The sequence below is a fragment of the Diplotaxodon limnothrissa genome, linkage group LG15 (genome assembly GCF_057381915.1).
Source record: "Diplotaxodon limnothrissa isolate DT_005_m linkage group LG15, D_limnothrissa_male_GT1.1, whole genome shotgun sequence".
Lineage (NCBI taxonomy): Eukaryota > Metazoa > Chordata > Actinopteri > Cichliformes > Cichlidae > Diplotaxodon > Diplotaxodon limnothrissa.
Window position 1 is genome coordinate 8,399,910 of NC_140610.1, and position 17,488 is coordinate 8,417,397.

Consider the following 17,488-nt stretch of genomic DNA (forward strand, 5'->3'; position numbering starts at 1 on the left):
GGGCATTTTGCAGTGTCCCATTGCAATTGCATATCAAGACACACACAAGCAGTTTCAGTTCTTCATCCTGCTGAAAAGGCTGACAGAGGGTAATAAACCAGCTACTGGTAACTGCTCATTGTCATGTTTCATTTACTTCCACCTCCCCCTGTCTGCTTTCTTCATTTCCATGCTTTCTTCTTGTTCTCTATGTTCATGTATATCTTTTTGTTAGCACCGTGGCTACCTCCAGGCACAGTGGGCGAGCAGTTTAGCATGCTGTTGTCATAATTTAACAGCAGCGTTGGCTGTGCCAGCAGAAAAGAATTGGTTTTTTATACTTAAAATTACACGCAGTTTGTACTTTCACCCTGTGCAACCATTTCTCTCTGTCGGTATTATGGCATATCATATTGTTTGCTGATCTCAGTGGGAGCGGCTGCAAGTGGTTTACAAGAACTGAAGTCTTAATTTCTGTTTTTTTCCACACTTACTCAATTTGGTTTTAAGGGAAATGTGTGGTAGAAATTTTTTCTACACCTTATCTGTAATATATAGTATTTCCATGTGATTATTTAAAAGAAATTAAAAAAGAGCAATCCATACCATTTCTAACATACGTTTTACTGCCTAAAGTGTCTTTTGCTGCCTCTTCTTTATTGCTAAACAACTAAAGCTTTTTCAAGCACTGCTGGTTAAAGCTGCTGTTTTCGGTTGATTTGTTTTATTTTCACACAATAGAGAAATATTGCACAGTGGATATGGTATGGTATTTTTTCCTGATAACCTATAGCACTTTATGTTTTCCTTGGCTTTAAAAATAAACCATTGTTTCTGCAGCACTGAGGTAGTTCTATGAACATAGTAATGATTCCCACTTATGTGACACCTGATAAACACAACATTAAGGCCATTCCCCGTGCTTTTCTTTTATCACGCTTCCTAAAGCCACATACACAGTACTTAGGATGGAAAAATCAATGCCTGACCTGCTGTTGCTGTGCTATGATTGGTTCTGTCTTGAGGGGGAAAAAAATAAAAAAAATAGTTACTTTACAGATGTTGTTATCCATACAGGAGATCAGTGCTTGATTTAAAAAAAAAAAAAAAATTTACATTAAAAAAAAAAAGACTTTTTAGATAGTAGGAATGTGGTGTGTGGGTATTTGCAGCCTTTGTATGCACACAGGAGATTTACAACTCCACCACTGGGAATGACACAGATCCACACACCACCTCACATCTGCAAAAAACACAATATGTTTATTAGTTTCACATGGCAACTAATTTGGTCAAAATCTTTGATGAAATAAAACAAAAAAAATCTCAGCATTGATTTGTAATTGCGGTTTGAGTTTGGCTGTGGGCTGTGATTTGATACGTGACTTATAAATATGAAAACGTCCGACATATTCTCTGAACAACTTAAGATGAGAGGGGTGCACAACAACGCAAGATTATTGTATTAACAAGTATGTTGAGGTTAAAGACAGTATCACGAAGTTTACCCTTTTTAACTTATGACGAGTAAACCTAGTCTAAAGCAGGTTATGTTTAGAATTTCTGTTTAAAATCACATCTTTAAAAAAAACACACATTTCAATGACTACTTTGATTTTTCATTCTCTACTGAGAGAATATGTTTTATTCTTGCAACATGGTGAGCCGCAGCTTAAAGAGGCATACTGTAAAGTTGGTCTACAGCAGAATTCAAGTTTATTTGATCCAGAAATTATATTTTCATATTCATCCTATATATCAGATCTATTTTATACAGATGAAATTAAACCTAATAGACCAGAGATTACAAAACTTTACAATGTCTTCACCTTTTAAATTTTTTTTATGACAGTGACTAAAGTAGGTTGCAGTTGATTGGTCAGTTTTTTGCCAAAAAATAGAGCTGACAAGTCAAATGTCCCGTTTAACTGAAGCAGATAGCTTGGGTTGACAAAGACAGCTTGATAACCAGTGTCGTGATTCGTTTTATCTCTGACTGAGATTTTAGGTTTTGCCAGGCCAGCTAACACAAAGAAAGTCTGGCTATTTAAAACTTGCTTAGTAGTACACATCTCATAAAAGCCTGCAAATGAGTCAGAGTCAGATTTAGGGTGAGTAACGCGGGGGCTACAGAGATTTAGGAAACTAATTCTGAAGAAAATCTGGGAGGAATTAGCAAAATGTGCTATTTTGAAAGCAAAAGAAAAGAGTGACGAAAGAATTTTCACTGCAGGCAAGCTGGTTTTAAATAATTGTCAAAAAACATAAACTTGATTATTACAGAGCTACCTGTGGGTAATTAAAATGCTTTATTTTGAGCACACCTGATGAATTACTGTTTCCAGGCATTACAGTATTTTGGTGCAACACCTTTGGCAAAGAAGAATAAATATAATTTGGAACAAGGACAAGGATCCTCGAGGCTTCGCTGCATGGTAATAAGGGGAAGAATAATCAGAACAAACACAATAGGGCTCCGGCTGCTTTGCTCCATGTAGGGTCTTAATTATCACATGCTATGTTGCCTTGCTGTCTAAAAGCATCAATATTAGAATGGGCAAAGGGTGGGAAGACGTGGAACGCAGATTGAAAGTATCTGACAGTGCTAAACAGTTTTTAAATAGTAAAGAAATTTTGATGTACATCATATTTACATTGGTTTATTTCCCTCGCTAATATATTTCATGGCATCTGCTAACAGTTTCACTCCCCCCTCCCTCTTCCGTTTGCCCTCCTGCACTCTGTTCATTGTACAACGCCACAGAGGAAATGTTGGTTTTAATCACTAGGCATAATTAATTGACATCCTTCCTTGTTAAGAAAATAAAAGCCTCAGAGCCACAAAGTAATTGACAGAGTTAATTTGGGGGACAACTGTAGGTGAGTTTTGACGTGTGTGTGAGTGGGCAAGTGAGACGATGCAATCTGATAGCCTTTTGTATGCGAAAGAGTTTCTATTTGGATGCATCTGGGTGCACTCACCGTTTATCATTTTTCCATTCCAGGGGGAACATATAATCAGAATATTATCGGGGAATCCCAAGGTCTCACATACCCTTGAATTTTCATAGATAATGAATAAATGTGTCCATAAAACTTTAAAAAGGCATCAATAGTTAGAAAATGTTCAGTATTCATAATGCATTAAAGCAGTAATAATGATGAACAAGCTCTGGGTTGCGGTTTACATTCAGGGATGGATTTGAGAGCTTTAGATTGCAGTGAGAGCTTTTTACAGGTGGTTAAGATTCCATTTCTGTTTCCCAAGTGACCTCCATTTCCAGAAGGTCCAGAGCTTAAGCTTTACTCATTTATTGCTCCATCCTCCATCACAAGGCAATTGACTACAACACTGGGCGTGTATCTGTTATGCTGCCAGTGGTTTAGTGCATGATTAGACATTTATAACATGTCTCAGAAGAACTTTAGTCGATTGCCACGACTTTTGCTGTTTATAACAGCATTGTGCAGTAAAAATATGTTTCTGTATATTTTTGAGGTTGATTTTTCCATTGAAGCATATTTTCGAATGATTCTGGGTTCATTTTTTCCCCCCCTTGGCTGTATATGAGTGCTTTAGAGCTAGATGTCAGCCAATAAACGAGTGGGATCTGTGCCGTGTGCATGGATTTAAAACCATTATACAAGTAAAGTATCGCTAGGAATAGAATACAAATCCAGTCGTATAAATGTGAGCGCTCCACCAAGGCTGACACCGTTCCCCGAGTCTGGCTGCTAGTGATGCATGTGTGTGCGTACATGTGTTTGTGTGTGTGACACAGCCTGTCTTGCAGCAGCCTTGCTTTGGCAGGTCATAGTTTTCCCCTCAGAAATCAGCCGCTCTCTGAACTGTTAAATCACACTAGAAGCCAACCTTTGAGAAGAAAATTAATTACTTTCCCTCCTCTCCCCCTCCTCCTCCCTCTCCTCCTCCTCTCATTTCTTCCATATTATCCCTCCCTCATTCCTTTTCATTCTCTTTTCTCACATTCTTTCCCCTCAGTCGTTTTTTCTTTTTTCAAATAAAGTTGGCCACAGGTGACTTTTTTTTTTTTTTTTCTTTTGGAAAATAACAATGAAATGTGCCATTACTCTTAAAAGCCTTATTCTTTCCATTTGCTGGCTTTGTAGCTTTGATGGAGCTCTAGATTGACTGCGTGTGACTGTGCAGTTCATTCGCATCTTGCTTTGGCAGGAATATCGTGCCCGCAATCTTTAGTGAAATCATTATGTTGTCAAGTTTGTTGAGAGCTTTCTTAATTAGAGCCCATTTCATTGATTTCAATCCATTTTTGCGTATGGTGTGTAGTGGAAATAGCCCGCGTACCCGATGACTAAGATGAGCGTCTCAGTGGATGATGCTGGCATTCGCTGTTATGTTTATCATCAACGACACACATAAGGCAGAATTTTAACAGAAACAGGCATGCTCGATGTTCAGTGTCCTGGGTAAAGCTTGCAGTCAATGTTCTCGTAGCTACCATTTTGTTTTCATTCCAAATTGATTTGCCTTCCTCACAACCCGGTTTCTCTTTTTACCTTTTTCTCAGATCCAGATAGAGGATGTGGAGAATGAAGAAAAACGATACAGCCTTTTCCAGGAGCTGTTGGAAGCGGCGCAGAAGTGGGAAGACTTTCAGTTGCTCATTCTTCTCCTCCAAGCATGGCCACCTATGATGAAAGAGGAAGTGTAAGACAAACGTCCATCTTATTTCGTGTTAATGATTTAACAGTGATGATTTAACAGGACAGTGCTGTCATGGCTTCTATAAAGACTGATTATCAGTTTAAAAAAAAAGTTAAGTATTGTAAGTGTTTAAAAACAGCTGTGGAGTAGTGAAGACTTATATGCTGAACCTTATCTTTGACAGAGCCAGGCTAGCTGCGCATCCTTCCAGTAAACTATGTGAGCTCTGCTGTTGGCTCTTGTCTAAAGTTCAGTGGACTGAATATGAGACAGAGCAGAATTAACTGTCAGCAAGAAAAGAAAAAAGCCTCAAAGTATTTTTTTGAGCACATCTATTGTGGTTGTTACATACTTTTTAAATGTTTTTTAAGCGTTTTTATAGTTTTTAAGGCTGTATTCGTGTTTTGCAAAAATCTTGTATCTAATTTCTTTATATTTTTCTTCCTAGTTGCCAGACTTTCTTATGATTTTAATGTGGTCCTGAGCAGTATTTCTCTAGGTTTTCTGAAGTTCTTCAGAAAGTTTGGAGCTTTTCTTTGGATGTTGGCTCTTTATCCACACATTCTCAGTCCAGTCCATGCACCTGACAATTTTCAAAAGAATGTTTTTATTTTTTTAAATACATACATACATACCCAGGCACATGGGTCAATACATGAGCGGGACACAGAAAGGGATTGGCAAGAATACCAGAGGCGCAAAACACCAGCTACTGGTAGACAGAACAATCAGCCGAGACTGCAAGACCAGACTGACCAACCTGTACACTGCCTGGATTGATTACAAGAAGGCCTATGACTCAATGCCCCACAGCTGGATACTGGAATGCCTAGAATTGTACAAGATCAATGGGACCCTAAGAGCCTTCATCAGGAACTCAATGGGGATGTGGCGTACAACACTAGAGGCTAACTCCAAGCCCATAGCACAAGTCACCATCAGGTGCGGGATCTACCAAGGAGATGCTCTGTCCCCACTGCTGTTCTGCATAGGCCTGAACCCCCTCAGTGAGATCATTAACAAGACTGGCTACGGATACCGACTACGGAACGAAGCAGTTGTCAGCCACCTCCTGTACATGGATGACATCAAGCTGTATGCCAAGAGTGAACGAGACATCGATTCACTGATCCACACTACCAGGCTATACAGCAATGACATTGGAATGTCGTTCGGACTGGAGAAGTGTAGCCGGATGGTAACAAAGAGAGGGAAGGTAGTCAGAAGGTAGTCAGAACTGAGGGGATTGAACTACCAGAAGGCAACATTGCAGACATAGAGGACAGTTACAAGTACTTGGGGATCCCGCAGGCAAATGGGAACCATGAAGAGGCCGCTAGAAAAGCTGCAACCACCAAGTACCTGCAGAGGGTCAGGCAAGTCCTGAGGAGTCAGCTGAATGGTAAGAACAAGATCCGGGCCATCAACACGTACGCCCTGCCCGTGATCAGGTACCCTGCTGGGGTAATAGGCTGGCCAAAGGAGGAGATAGAAGCCACTGACATAAAGACAAGAAAGCTCCTTACCATGCATGGAGGGTTTCACCCCAAGTCCAGCACCCTGAGGCTGTACGCTAAGCGGAAGGAAGGGGGCCGGGGACTGGTGAGTGTCAGCACCACAGTCCAGGATGAGACAACGAACATCCAAGAATACATTGGGAAGATGGCCCCAACTGACCGAGTGCTCAGTGAATACCTCAGGCAGCAGAAACCCAAGAAAGAGGAGGGAGACGAGGAACCATCATGGAAGGACAGGCCCCTGCACGGTATGTACCACCGGCAGATAGAGGAGGTGGCTGATATCCAGAAATCCTACCAGTGGCTGGACAAAGCTGGACTGAAAGACAGCACAGAGGCACTAATCATGGCAGCACAAGAACAAGCTCTGAGCACAAGATCCATAGAGGCTGGGGTCTATCACACCAGGCAAGACCCCAGGTGCAGGCTGTGTAAAGATGCCCCAGAGACAATCCAGCACATAACAGCAGGGTGCAAGATGCTAGCAGGCAAGGCATACATGGAACGCCATAACCAAGTGGCCGGCATAGTGTACAGGAACATCTGTGCCGAGTATAACCTGGAAGTCCCGAGGTCAAAATGGGAGATGCCCCCAAGGGTGGTGGAGAATGACCGAGCTAAGATCCTGTGGGACTTCCAGATACAGACGGACAAAATGGTGGTGGCTAACCAACCGGACATAGTGGTGGTAGACAAACAGAAGAAGATGGCCGTAGTGATCGATGTAGCGGTTCCGAATGACAGCAATATCAGGAAGAAGGAACACGAGAAGCTGGAGAAATACCAAGGGCTCAGAGAAGAGCTCGAGAGGATGTGGAGGGTGAAGGTAACGGTGGTCCCCGTGGTAATCGGAGCACTAGGTGCGGTGACTCCCAAGCTAGGCGAGTGGCTCCAGCAGATCCCGGGAACAACATCGGAGATCTCTGTCCAGAAGAGCGCAGTCCTGGGAACAGCTAAGATACTGCGCAGGACCCTCAAGCTCCCAGGCCTCTGGTAGAGGACCCGAGCTTGAAGGATAAACCGCCCGCAGGGGCGTGCTGGGTGTTTTTATATAGTTAAGCCATTTAACCTGCTGATCATTCAAGGGATGAACAGACAATCCAAAATTATCAACTGAAATTGTCTTTTATGTGTGAGCACATAACTGCACCTAATTCTCAATTTTCTAGTAAAATATAAAGAAGCAAGAAGTGAGTCGAGACTTTTGCACAGTACTGTGTGAAAGTTTATTTCCCCCTGTTTGTAATTATATCTGAAATATCACTATGTGCCCAGAAATACCAAAGAGGCAATTTCTAGGAAAATATTTTATAAATATAAAACATAAATATCCAATAATGCAGTGTATTAGTGTAGCATATAATGGTGCTGGGTGGAGTAACTCTTCCTTTTAAGTGTTTAAATATATGGTGCTTCATGGCAATACATACGTCTTTTCAATTTGTTCATCATTACTTGCTACATATTAAATAAGGTTGAGTTACCATGGTAATATGTCTCCAGAAGGCAATATGACTCTTAGGAAGGCACGTGAATGGACTAATTAGTGGAGTTATAATGTGTTGACAATAGTATTCATATTCCATACATGATGCGTGGTATGGGATTTCTCACAATGCCATGTTGTTAGCCTTATTATTCACACGTTCATATGTACTGAATTTAAACTCAAACATGTAAATATTTCATTGTCTGTGGTTTGGAGGTAGTAATTAAAATATCCCATTGATGCTGACTGTGTGGAGAATACTATTAGTGTCGCGGCTCATATGGTGTCAATTAATTTTCTCTCATTTTTGTCGCCTCTCTCTGCTGGTGCCCTCTCAGCATCTTCAGTGAATTTAAAGTTAAAAATATAAGTGCTGTTTCTCTGCTTTGGGTCAAAGCAGCCACTTAAAGTGAGTGATTCTGTGTGTTTTGTTGCTTCACAAACACCCATAGACACTTTTTAAAATGTAGTTTCTTTATTAGATTTGTTGCTTTGGGAAATGGGAACACATGAGGACACTGACATTTTAATGGGCAACTTCTATGGACTGCCTTTGCATTTTACTAAGAGCTGGCGGTGCCTTTTATCTCCTAGATGCTGTGTACATAGACTTTTAGACTCGGAAATCACAGAGCCTCGGGCTCTGTCCTTCTTGCACCAGCTGATGTCTTATGAGCCACAGTAAGGGTTGGCTATATTATCAATAAACCCTAATGATGTGATTGCTCTTCCCCTGCTCCATTGTTCTCAATTAAAAGCGAGCCGTTCTCTGAGGACCACAGAGACAAACTGGTTAATGTTCCTTGGATTTTATCCTTCCAGCTCAATCAAAGCAAGGTTCTTTTGCAGTAGTTGTAATACACTCGTGATAACTTGAAACTTTATTTATAAATGTGTGTATATTTTATAAGTGTGTGTAGGATCAGTCCAACTGCGCCTTCACAGTTAACTAAAAGTGAAAAACTAGTTCATGCATTTATTACTTCTCACATACAAGGTCTTAAATAATCAGGCCCCATCTTATCTTAATGACCTTGTAGTACCATATCACCCTATTAGAGCACTTCGCTCTCGCTCTGCAGGCCCACTTGTTGTTCCTAGAGTATTTAAAAGTAGAATGGGAGGGAGAGCCTTCAGTTTTCAGGCCCTTCTTCTGTGGAACCAGCTTCCAGTTTGGATTCAGGAGACAGACACTATCTCTACTTTCAAGATTAGGGTTAAAACTTTCCTTTTTGCTAAAGCATATAGTTAGGGCTGGACCTCCCTTAGTTATGCTGCAATAGACATAGGCTGCCGGGGGATTCCTATGATGCATTGAGTTTTTCCTTTCCAGTCACCTTTCTCACTCACTATGTGTTGTGATAGACCTCTCTGCATTGAATCATATCTGTTATTAACCTCTGTCTCTCTTCCACAGCATGTCTTTTATCCTGTCTTCCTTCTCTCACCCCAACCGGTCGCAGCAGATGGCCGCCCCTCCCTGAGCCTGGTTCTGCCGGAGGTTTCTTCCTGTTAAAAGGGAGTTTTTCCTTCCCACTGTTGCCAAAGTGCTTGCTCATAGGGGGTCATATGATTGTTGGGTTTTTCTCTGTATCTATGAAGCGCCTTGAGACGACTTATGTTGTGATTTGGCGCTATATAAATAAAATTGAATTGAATTGAATTAAATCTATTGACTCAAGGTGCCAGTAAGAGTAGCAGCAGGATTATAGTATCACATTAGTGACACAGCCTTATATACAGTGACAAATGTAAGCGCATAAGTAGCATGCTTAATACTTTAGTTTAAAAGTAAAAATAAGTAAAGTAACCAGGATGCTTTATCTTGGATAGAGCTTTTATACAGGTTGTTTATGTCATGGTCCTGGGTGAGTGACCCAGTGTTTTGTAGCTGTTTCATTTCATTTCTTGATTATTTGGTATTTAGGGTTGTCACTGTTAATATTTTTGGTTCTGTTCTAGTAATTCTTTTTCTCAGTTTTTGTATTTTGAGCTCCTTCTGTTCTGTGTGACTGTGCCTGCCCTGGTCCCACGTCTCCGTGTTTCCTCCCTGTTGCCATGTCTGATGTCTTAGTGTTAAGCTCGTGTCTGTGCATACCTGTTATATTTCCTGTTTTACTTTGAAGGTCCTTGTCTTATGTGAATGTGTCTGGCTTTGCTTCCCTAGTCTCGTTAGCCCTGATTTCTCCCAGCTGTGTTTCCCTCCTGTCTCCTATTCCCTGATTACTCCACTGTGTATATAAGCCCTGTGTTTTCTTCTGCTTGCTGCTGCTTCGTCTGTGTTGTCTCCCTGTGTAACCTCTGTGAGTTTCTCCTTCTGTGCATTCAGGTTTCAGTTCAGTTTCATTAGTTTTCCCAGTTTAGAGTTTCCTTAGTTTCTGCATATGTCATCTCCGCTCCTGTTGTGTTCTCCACTCAGCTCGCTCTCATCACAACCTCGGCCTGCATTTGGGTCCTTACCTCACCTCCACACAGCTTGCCTCGTCAGCCATGACAGTTTATAGCCCTCATTTTCTCCATGTAACGACATCAGTCATTTCCATTCAGCATTTGCTCCTTCTATCATATAAAATGCAGCTAACACGTGCTCCAGCGATACTCAGCTTGGTCCATTTTTGACTTCTGGGCTGCTAGTATTAATGCTTCACGTGCCTTCATAACCTGGTTGTACCCAACAGTTTGTTTTTGCTTCAACTAGTAAAACGAACTTGATGTTTTTAGCTGTAAAGCGAGCAGTTTTCTTGCATATTGTACAAGTGTTGCCTAAGCATTCTACTTTAGAGGTTGTTGAAGTAGCTCCCTTTTTACTAAATCATCATTGGAGGCTGACACGGCTCTCACTCTTAAACATGCTTGTCTTGTTGTTGTGCTCGCACGGCGAAGCTATATCATTAATATTTTAATATGAAACAATTTAATTACACAAAAAATTTATACCGGTATCACGCACGCTACGATATGGTCAGTCTTCAGTTTAAACTTGGGAAGTGTCATAACCCCAGTTATGACAAATGTTTCAGCGAAATAAGAGTAAAAGCTTTCATTTCCACCACAGCTGGAGGACTGTGGAAATTAGGCACGTAAGCCCATTGTTGTTCAAGATTGAATGGATCCAGTGAATTAATTCAGATGTTTGATGATTATCTGTTTATGCTCAGTCGCGTTAAAAACAAGCGGCAGGTTAACAGCGTGTTAACACGTGCGTTCCTTTTTAAATATCTCTTTTTCTAAAGAAGGCAGTAAGCATTATCCACCTCTCATTCTCGTAGTGCGCCTGTTGACTTCGGTTTTATATAAATGGAGCTGTACAGTGTTTGATCAGCAGCTGTCTTCCAGTACAGCAAACTTTGACTCCACAGTAGTTTCATCTGCTGAAAAGCAGGTAAAGCTTCTGAGTCTCTTGGAAAGATCTGACTGTGGAAATAGGCAATTACTGTAGATACAAACTGGTGAAGAATAGATTTTTATTTTATTTTTCATCTGGACTCTTTTGTCTGTCAGTTTGAGTCATCTTCAAGCTCATGGTGTCCATAAAGTACAAAAGAGGATAAAGTTGGTTGTGAATGGGGAAACAAATACTGTAAGTGGGAGATGAAAACAGTTTCCACCAGAAGAACTTTTTTTTTTAGCTATTGGCAATTTAATGGACAAAATGAAAAACATTATTCAACAGTCCATTCATAATGGACACCAGGGATGTCATTAGATGTGTTGAGACTGATGTAAAAAGCCAACACACACACACACACACACACACACACACACACACACACACACACACACACACACACACACACACACACACACACATATACATATTCAGTAGAGAAGCACTAGAAGAGATTAGGGGTTTGTTCAACTCTGCTGCTTCAAGGTCACCCCAATTTCCAATGAAACTCCACTGCTTTTGTGAGCCTGATAGCTACAGTCGGACCTCTGGGACAGTCAGCTATAATCATTTGTTTTAACCACAGACTGTTTTATCTGTTGTCTTGTTGCATCTGTCTTGTACATTCAAATGTGAGCGTAAAATCAGCCTGTACATATGTCTTTTTGTTTTTTCTCATTTGTTTTGGCATCCATACTTTGTTAATTTGCTACAACATGAATAAACAGCAACTGCGCTGTAATGTACTTACTCCAAGCCCGAAATTCTGCTCAGAGCCACATCTGCTCTGCATATTTTGTTCTTTCTTTCTTTTTGGTGCAGTGATGGCTACACGTGGAGCTCATAATTTGGAACACAAAACTCAGAATAGCTTAACCTTCAAACGCCTCATTTTAGATGCTGACTGCATGAGGACTTTATCTCTGTGCAGAACACATGGTTAACCTTAACTACTTGTCTGACTCAGCACTTAATCCTGGTCGGGATGGAAGTGTGCCATTGTGTGTGTGTGTGTGTGTGTGTGTGTGTGTGTGCGTGCCAGTATGAGGATTTGCTTCAGTGAGACCATAAGAGGCTGTTTTGGGAGCCATACTGAGTGTTGCATCTGAAAAGCTTCTCCTTTAGTCTGTCCGCATAAACTGAGTCATGATTCAAAGCACGAATGGAGGCTGGCTGTGACTCACACTGCACCCTTTGACAGATTTGGCGAGCACACAGACGCTCAAAAAGTCGCATGCAGCAGTACCTTCCTGTCCCCTGGAAAAGCACAGAAAGCAGTAGCGTGCCAGCAGCACAAGCGGATTCTGTTTGTTCCCATGGCCGTATCATCCAAAGGTGAAGCAGCTCGTCTGGACAAGACACCCCGGAAGTGGGATGGAGAGCTGCCTCTTCAGCTAACAGACAGACACAGGAGCCCTGCTGTTCTCCCTGCTGTCTCTTTATCGCGCTCTGTCTCTTTATTTTGACGGGCCTTTCCATCGTTCGCTGACACTCGGTTCTTTTGCAGAGATGCTCACACACTCACAAGCCTACTTAAGAAAATGCTTAACCTCCTAATCTGACTCTAGAGTTTCTGCTTCCCATCATACGACCAAAGATCGGTCCGAATGCAAAACATTATCATTTGATACAAAGCGCATATTCATATCAGATTCCTCATGATCTCCTCTTCCTTTGCTCTCCCCTCAATATTTAATGCACTGCTTGTCATTTTAATCACATACACAACTTCCAGCAGCACTGGCGTGTCAACATGTATTTTCGAAGCACTCGAAGTGCCTCTACTTTTCTAACAAGTTCAGAATTTATTTATTTTTCTCCATACATTGTATTAATATTTGCAACCTCACCAGGACTCAGAAATGTGCTTTGATTCCCCTCGTGTAGCCTGATGCAGATATAATGAGGCTTTGGTTTTGCATTAGACTACAACCTCCGCAGCCACTAAAATTAATAACTGTTGGCAGTTACAGAGGCACTAATATGACTCTGTGCCATGCTAAGGGTAATAGTAATAAAATTAATTACTTCAACAGGGTCAATGCATCAGTCGTGGCATATTTAAACCGATAATGAGTTGTTCCATGGTTTTTGATTTTCGTCTTCCATGCCCCCGTGTATTGATAAAGATCCATGAAGGTTACACCGGTGTTTGCCGGCTTTGGCTGAGGGCGCGCATGTGCTCTAGAGGTGCTAGCAAAGGTCTTAAGAGCTAATGAAAGATTGTGTAAATAGTGTGATGCCTGTCACTGGCATTAACACAGAGGTGAGGGAAAATATAGCGTGCAGGTGTTTAATATTAATTGCACGAGAATATGTACTTAGATGTTAGTGTTGGAATGAATTTGTTTAACTTTAGGCTTCTTGATCACCTTCTCTGCTTTCTTAACAGCCTGAGATTTGAATGGAAGTTGATGCTGTTATTTTTGCGCATTTTTGTACACTTTGGTGTATACGCAGTGATCATCTGCCAGTTGCTGTCTCACAGTATTACCATTTGGTCACATGGGGGTATGTACATAGGAATGGATGAAAAGCATTAGAGTAATTTTACATGTTGCACTTTTGTTCTTTTCCAACTTTTCTTGACATAAAGACACCATCAAAGGCAGCTGTTTTCCCTGTGTACTGTTTACCAGTGCATTTCCTCTTTATGTCAATCAGAGAGGACAAAGAAGCTCAACACAACTCTACACACAGACACACATTTGTAAGTCTTTGTTTCTCTCTTGTCTGCAGGGCAGAGTCAGAGCATAACCCCTGGGTGGTGCTAACCTCAGCCTTACTGACCCGCTGCAAGGGATCAGAGGTCAAAACAGACCTGGGTCAGCAGGTTGTCACCATGGTGAGATCTCTCTATAACAGCAAACACAAGCTCCCTGTGCAGGTAATCAGATAATACTCTGTATTTTTTGTTTGTGAACGTCTAGTCTTTTCTTTGTTGCAGTAAACTTGAAAGTGTGTTAAAGCAGTAAATCTTTATTTATTTCAGGAAAATTAAATTGATATGGAAATACATTCACCAAAGTACTGCATAAGAGTCCTCTTACTCACCTGTACCACCAGGCCAAAGCAATGGTTTTGACTCGATCAGTGTTAACCCCGCCCCCTGAGTTTGATGGGTGAGGCTGACAGATAAAATTATTTCATGATGAGAGCCAGGCGCCAGGACTGCCAAAATGAAATAAATAAATATATCATTAAATAATTAATTAAATGTGTCAATAATTAATTAATTAAATGTGTCAATAATTAATTAAAATGTGAAATACATAAATAATTAATTAAATGTGTCAATAATTAATTAATTACATATATCATAACTATTTATTTAATTAATTAATTCCAATTTTAATTAATTATTGCCACATTTAATTAATTATTTAATGGTGTATTTAATTAATTCATTATGGCAGTCCTGGCGTTCCATACTAATGAACCCCATTACCATCTTTTGAACTGCCAGATACAAAACCAGCCGTTCTCTGTTTCAGTCCAGAGGATGCAGGTTTATTTTTGCACTTGTGGTAAACTGATAAACTGTGTTCACTGGTTTTAAAAAGAGTTTGTGACCCCAAGCAGTGATTTCCATTACAGAATCTGTTTTTAGTGCAGTGCTGCCCGAGGGGCCCAAAATATCGGTTTCATAATTGGTTTTCAGCCTTTGGGTACAGAGATTTCTCTGGATTCTCTGAATCTTTTAATCACAATGTGTACAGCACCTTCAGTAATAGCACTATCAAGCTATTTTCAAGAATTATTATTCTAATTATTTTTAAATTATTTGTATTTTTTTTCTTTCACAGAGTAGGTAACTCCTCCACATCTTTAAATCTCAAAGATTTGAATGTGTGTGGGATGTTTTTTATACTCAGTCGCGTCACTTACTTGTTTCTAATTAACCTAATTAGTCGTGAGCGCCTCTGCCCTGTCTTTTTAAAATGGATTTATCTAATTATTTACTTAAGCAGTACACAAGTTTTCCAATTGACTGTTATCCATAGTTTTTTTTAAAACATATTTCTGGCATCAAATTCAACATGAATCAATTTTTTTTTTTTTTTAGTTGTGTGTTCAGGTTTTTAACATTTGACGTGTCGTCTTTGTTATATTTTTACGTTTTGGGTTTTAAGTGTTTGCCAATTATTTCATGAAGCTGTTTTGTTGTTGTTTATTTACAATTCATAGTGCTCTGGGTTGTATGGGCATTTGTATTCCACTTTATGCTCCTACATTACTTCATGTGCTGTTGTGTTTAATTTATATGTAAAAGTATTCCAGTGATAGAAGATGAGCACTAACATGGGACTCTGAAAGGTGCATGATCTTTGTTTTCATCACTTACTATTTTAAAATTAGTATGGCTCCTAAACATCAGTTCATCTTTTGTCACCATTATTATATTTAGCTTGTTCACGCTCAGTAGAAACACGCTGCAGTGCCATCATTTTAACCAATATCTAAATACAGGAGGCTAAAGGTATTAAGCATGTAACCCACAGCAATGTGTTAGCATCAGCTCAGTGCTCTCTGCAGTGTACTATATGCACTAGCCTCCCATTGATATCTAACAGCTCCTAATGCTATTCATGCCCTGCTGAGCACCATGCAACTGCTAAGCCAAATGCCATTCTGTATGTCTAGGGCCTCTGCATAAAATGAAAATAACAGCAAAAGAAAATTCATTTTTTATTTAATGCCAGCAACACCTTTCGCTCCAGTTAAACAAGGGCATGTTTACCACTGCGTTGCATCATCTTTTCTTTTAATAACACATAAAAAGCATTTGGAAACTGAGGATACTATTGTAGTGTTGAAAGTGAACTTTTTTCCTCCCATTCTTGCTTGCTGTGGGAGTTCTCTTCTTAACAGATCAGGCTTCTTTTGTCATATTATTTTTATTCAGCTTCAAAGTGTGCCAAATGTTGTCAGTGCTTGAAAGACCTGGATTGCAGACAGGCCATTTCAGCACTTGCGGCTTTTTGAATTCACAGCTGCAGAAGTATGTATGGGAGTGTCTTGCTGAAACAAGCAAGAACATCTGAAAGGCAGTATATGTAGACGGTACAGCAACATCAACCCTCCTACTGACGTATTTCACATACACAGACTAATTGCTGTAACCTTAAGAATAATTTACTGCAAGAAGCAAATATAATTGCAAAGCAATATCAGTTATGTAATTATTATTGGTAGCACTTTCTATTAAAGCTCAATAATAAAGGGGTAATAGTAGTGTAATAAGGGGGAAACAAGCTTGTAGCATGGTAAGTTATTATTATACAATTACCAAAGTAATAACCATGTAATATCCAAGTAATATATGGTAGTAACAGTGGTTACAGTTGAGTAATATTACCCTGAAATGTATGTAATTGGATAATAAGGGCCCCAAAACTGGGCGTAACAATGTCGAAATAGAGCTTGGTAATAAAGTGGTAATAGCAGGGTAACAAGGAAGAAACAAGAACGTAATAATGTGTCAATTTCAAAGTTATTACCAATCAATTACATGTGGTAGTTTCTGTGTAAAAAGCACAAAACAGACAGAAATAATAAATAAAAAGAAACAAAGAAAACCAGAAAACCCATACTCAAATATGATGAAACCAATCAGGGTAATTTTGAACCCCACAGAAAATAACTGAAGTAAACACAGATCCAGGCAGCGTGTCCCGAGTTTACCCCGCAGTTTTCTATACATGTTCAAAAGATCTCACCTGGGAGGCGCCCAGGAGGCATCTTGGTCAGATACCCAAACCACCTCAGCTGACTCCTTTTGATGTGTAGGAGTAGCTCCTCCAATGCTCCTTGCCCTGTCTCCAGGGCTGAGCACGAACACGCTTCACAGTAAACTCATTTCTGCCACTTGTATCTGTCATTTTATTCTTTTAGTCAATACACAGAGCTCCCGACAAACCGTAGGGTGAGGGTAGGAGCGTAGATCGACCAGTAAATCGACGGCTTCGCTTTCACGCTCTGCTCCCTCTTCACCACAACAGTGTCCTTATCACTGCCGAGACCAATCTGTCTGTCAATCCCACTCTCACTCCTTAACATTTTTAAAAAGCACTTATCAAAGGACAAATGGAAAACAATGGTGTGGCGTCATTAGGAACAAATTGAGTGGCAAAAGTCAAAAACTTGGACCCACCTATAAGGTTTAACAAAAACTATCCCTCTGGGGCACGCATGGACCCAGAGGGTCAGTAGGATGAGACTTTAATGGTGCCTTCACAGATATTAAAGTTAGCCATACCATAAGCACTAATGAACCCCATTACCATCTTTTGAACTGCCAGATACAAAACCAGCCGTTCTCTGTTTCAGTCCAGAGGATGCAGGTTTATTTTTGCACTTGTGGTAAACTGATAAACTGTGTTCACTGTTTTAAAAAGAGTTTGTGACCCCAAGCAGTGATTTCCATT

At 40.3% G+C, this 17,488-nt stretch overlaps 1 protein-coding gene across 1 annotated transcript in view; it reads left to right on the top strand.

Annotated features, from left to right (window-relative positions):
- nbas (NBAS subunit of NRZ tethering complex) overlaps nt 1-17,488 on the top strand; it is a 184,714-nt gene that overhangs the window by 152,338 nt on the left and 14,888 nt on the right. Inside the window, exons 50-51 of the mRNA XM_085373435.1 lie at nt 4,530-4,669; nt 13,800-13,947. Of these exons, the coding sequence (XP_085229561.1) occupies nt 4,530-4,669; nt 13,800-13,947 (288 nt within the window). The remainder of the gene's footprint in view (nt 1-4,529; nt 4,670-13,799; nt 13,948-17,488) is intronic.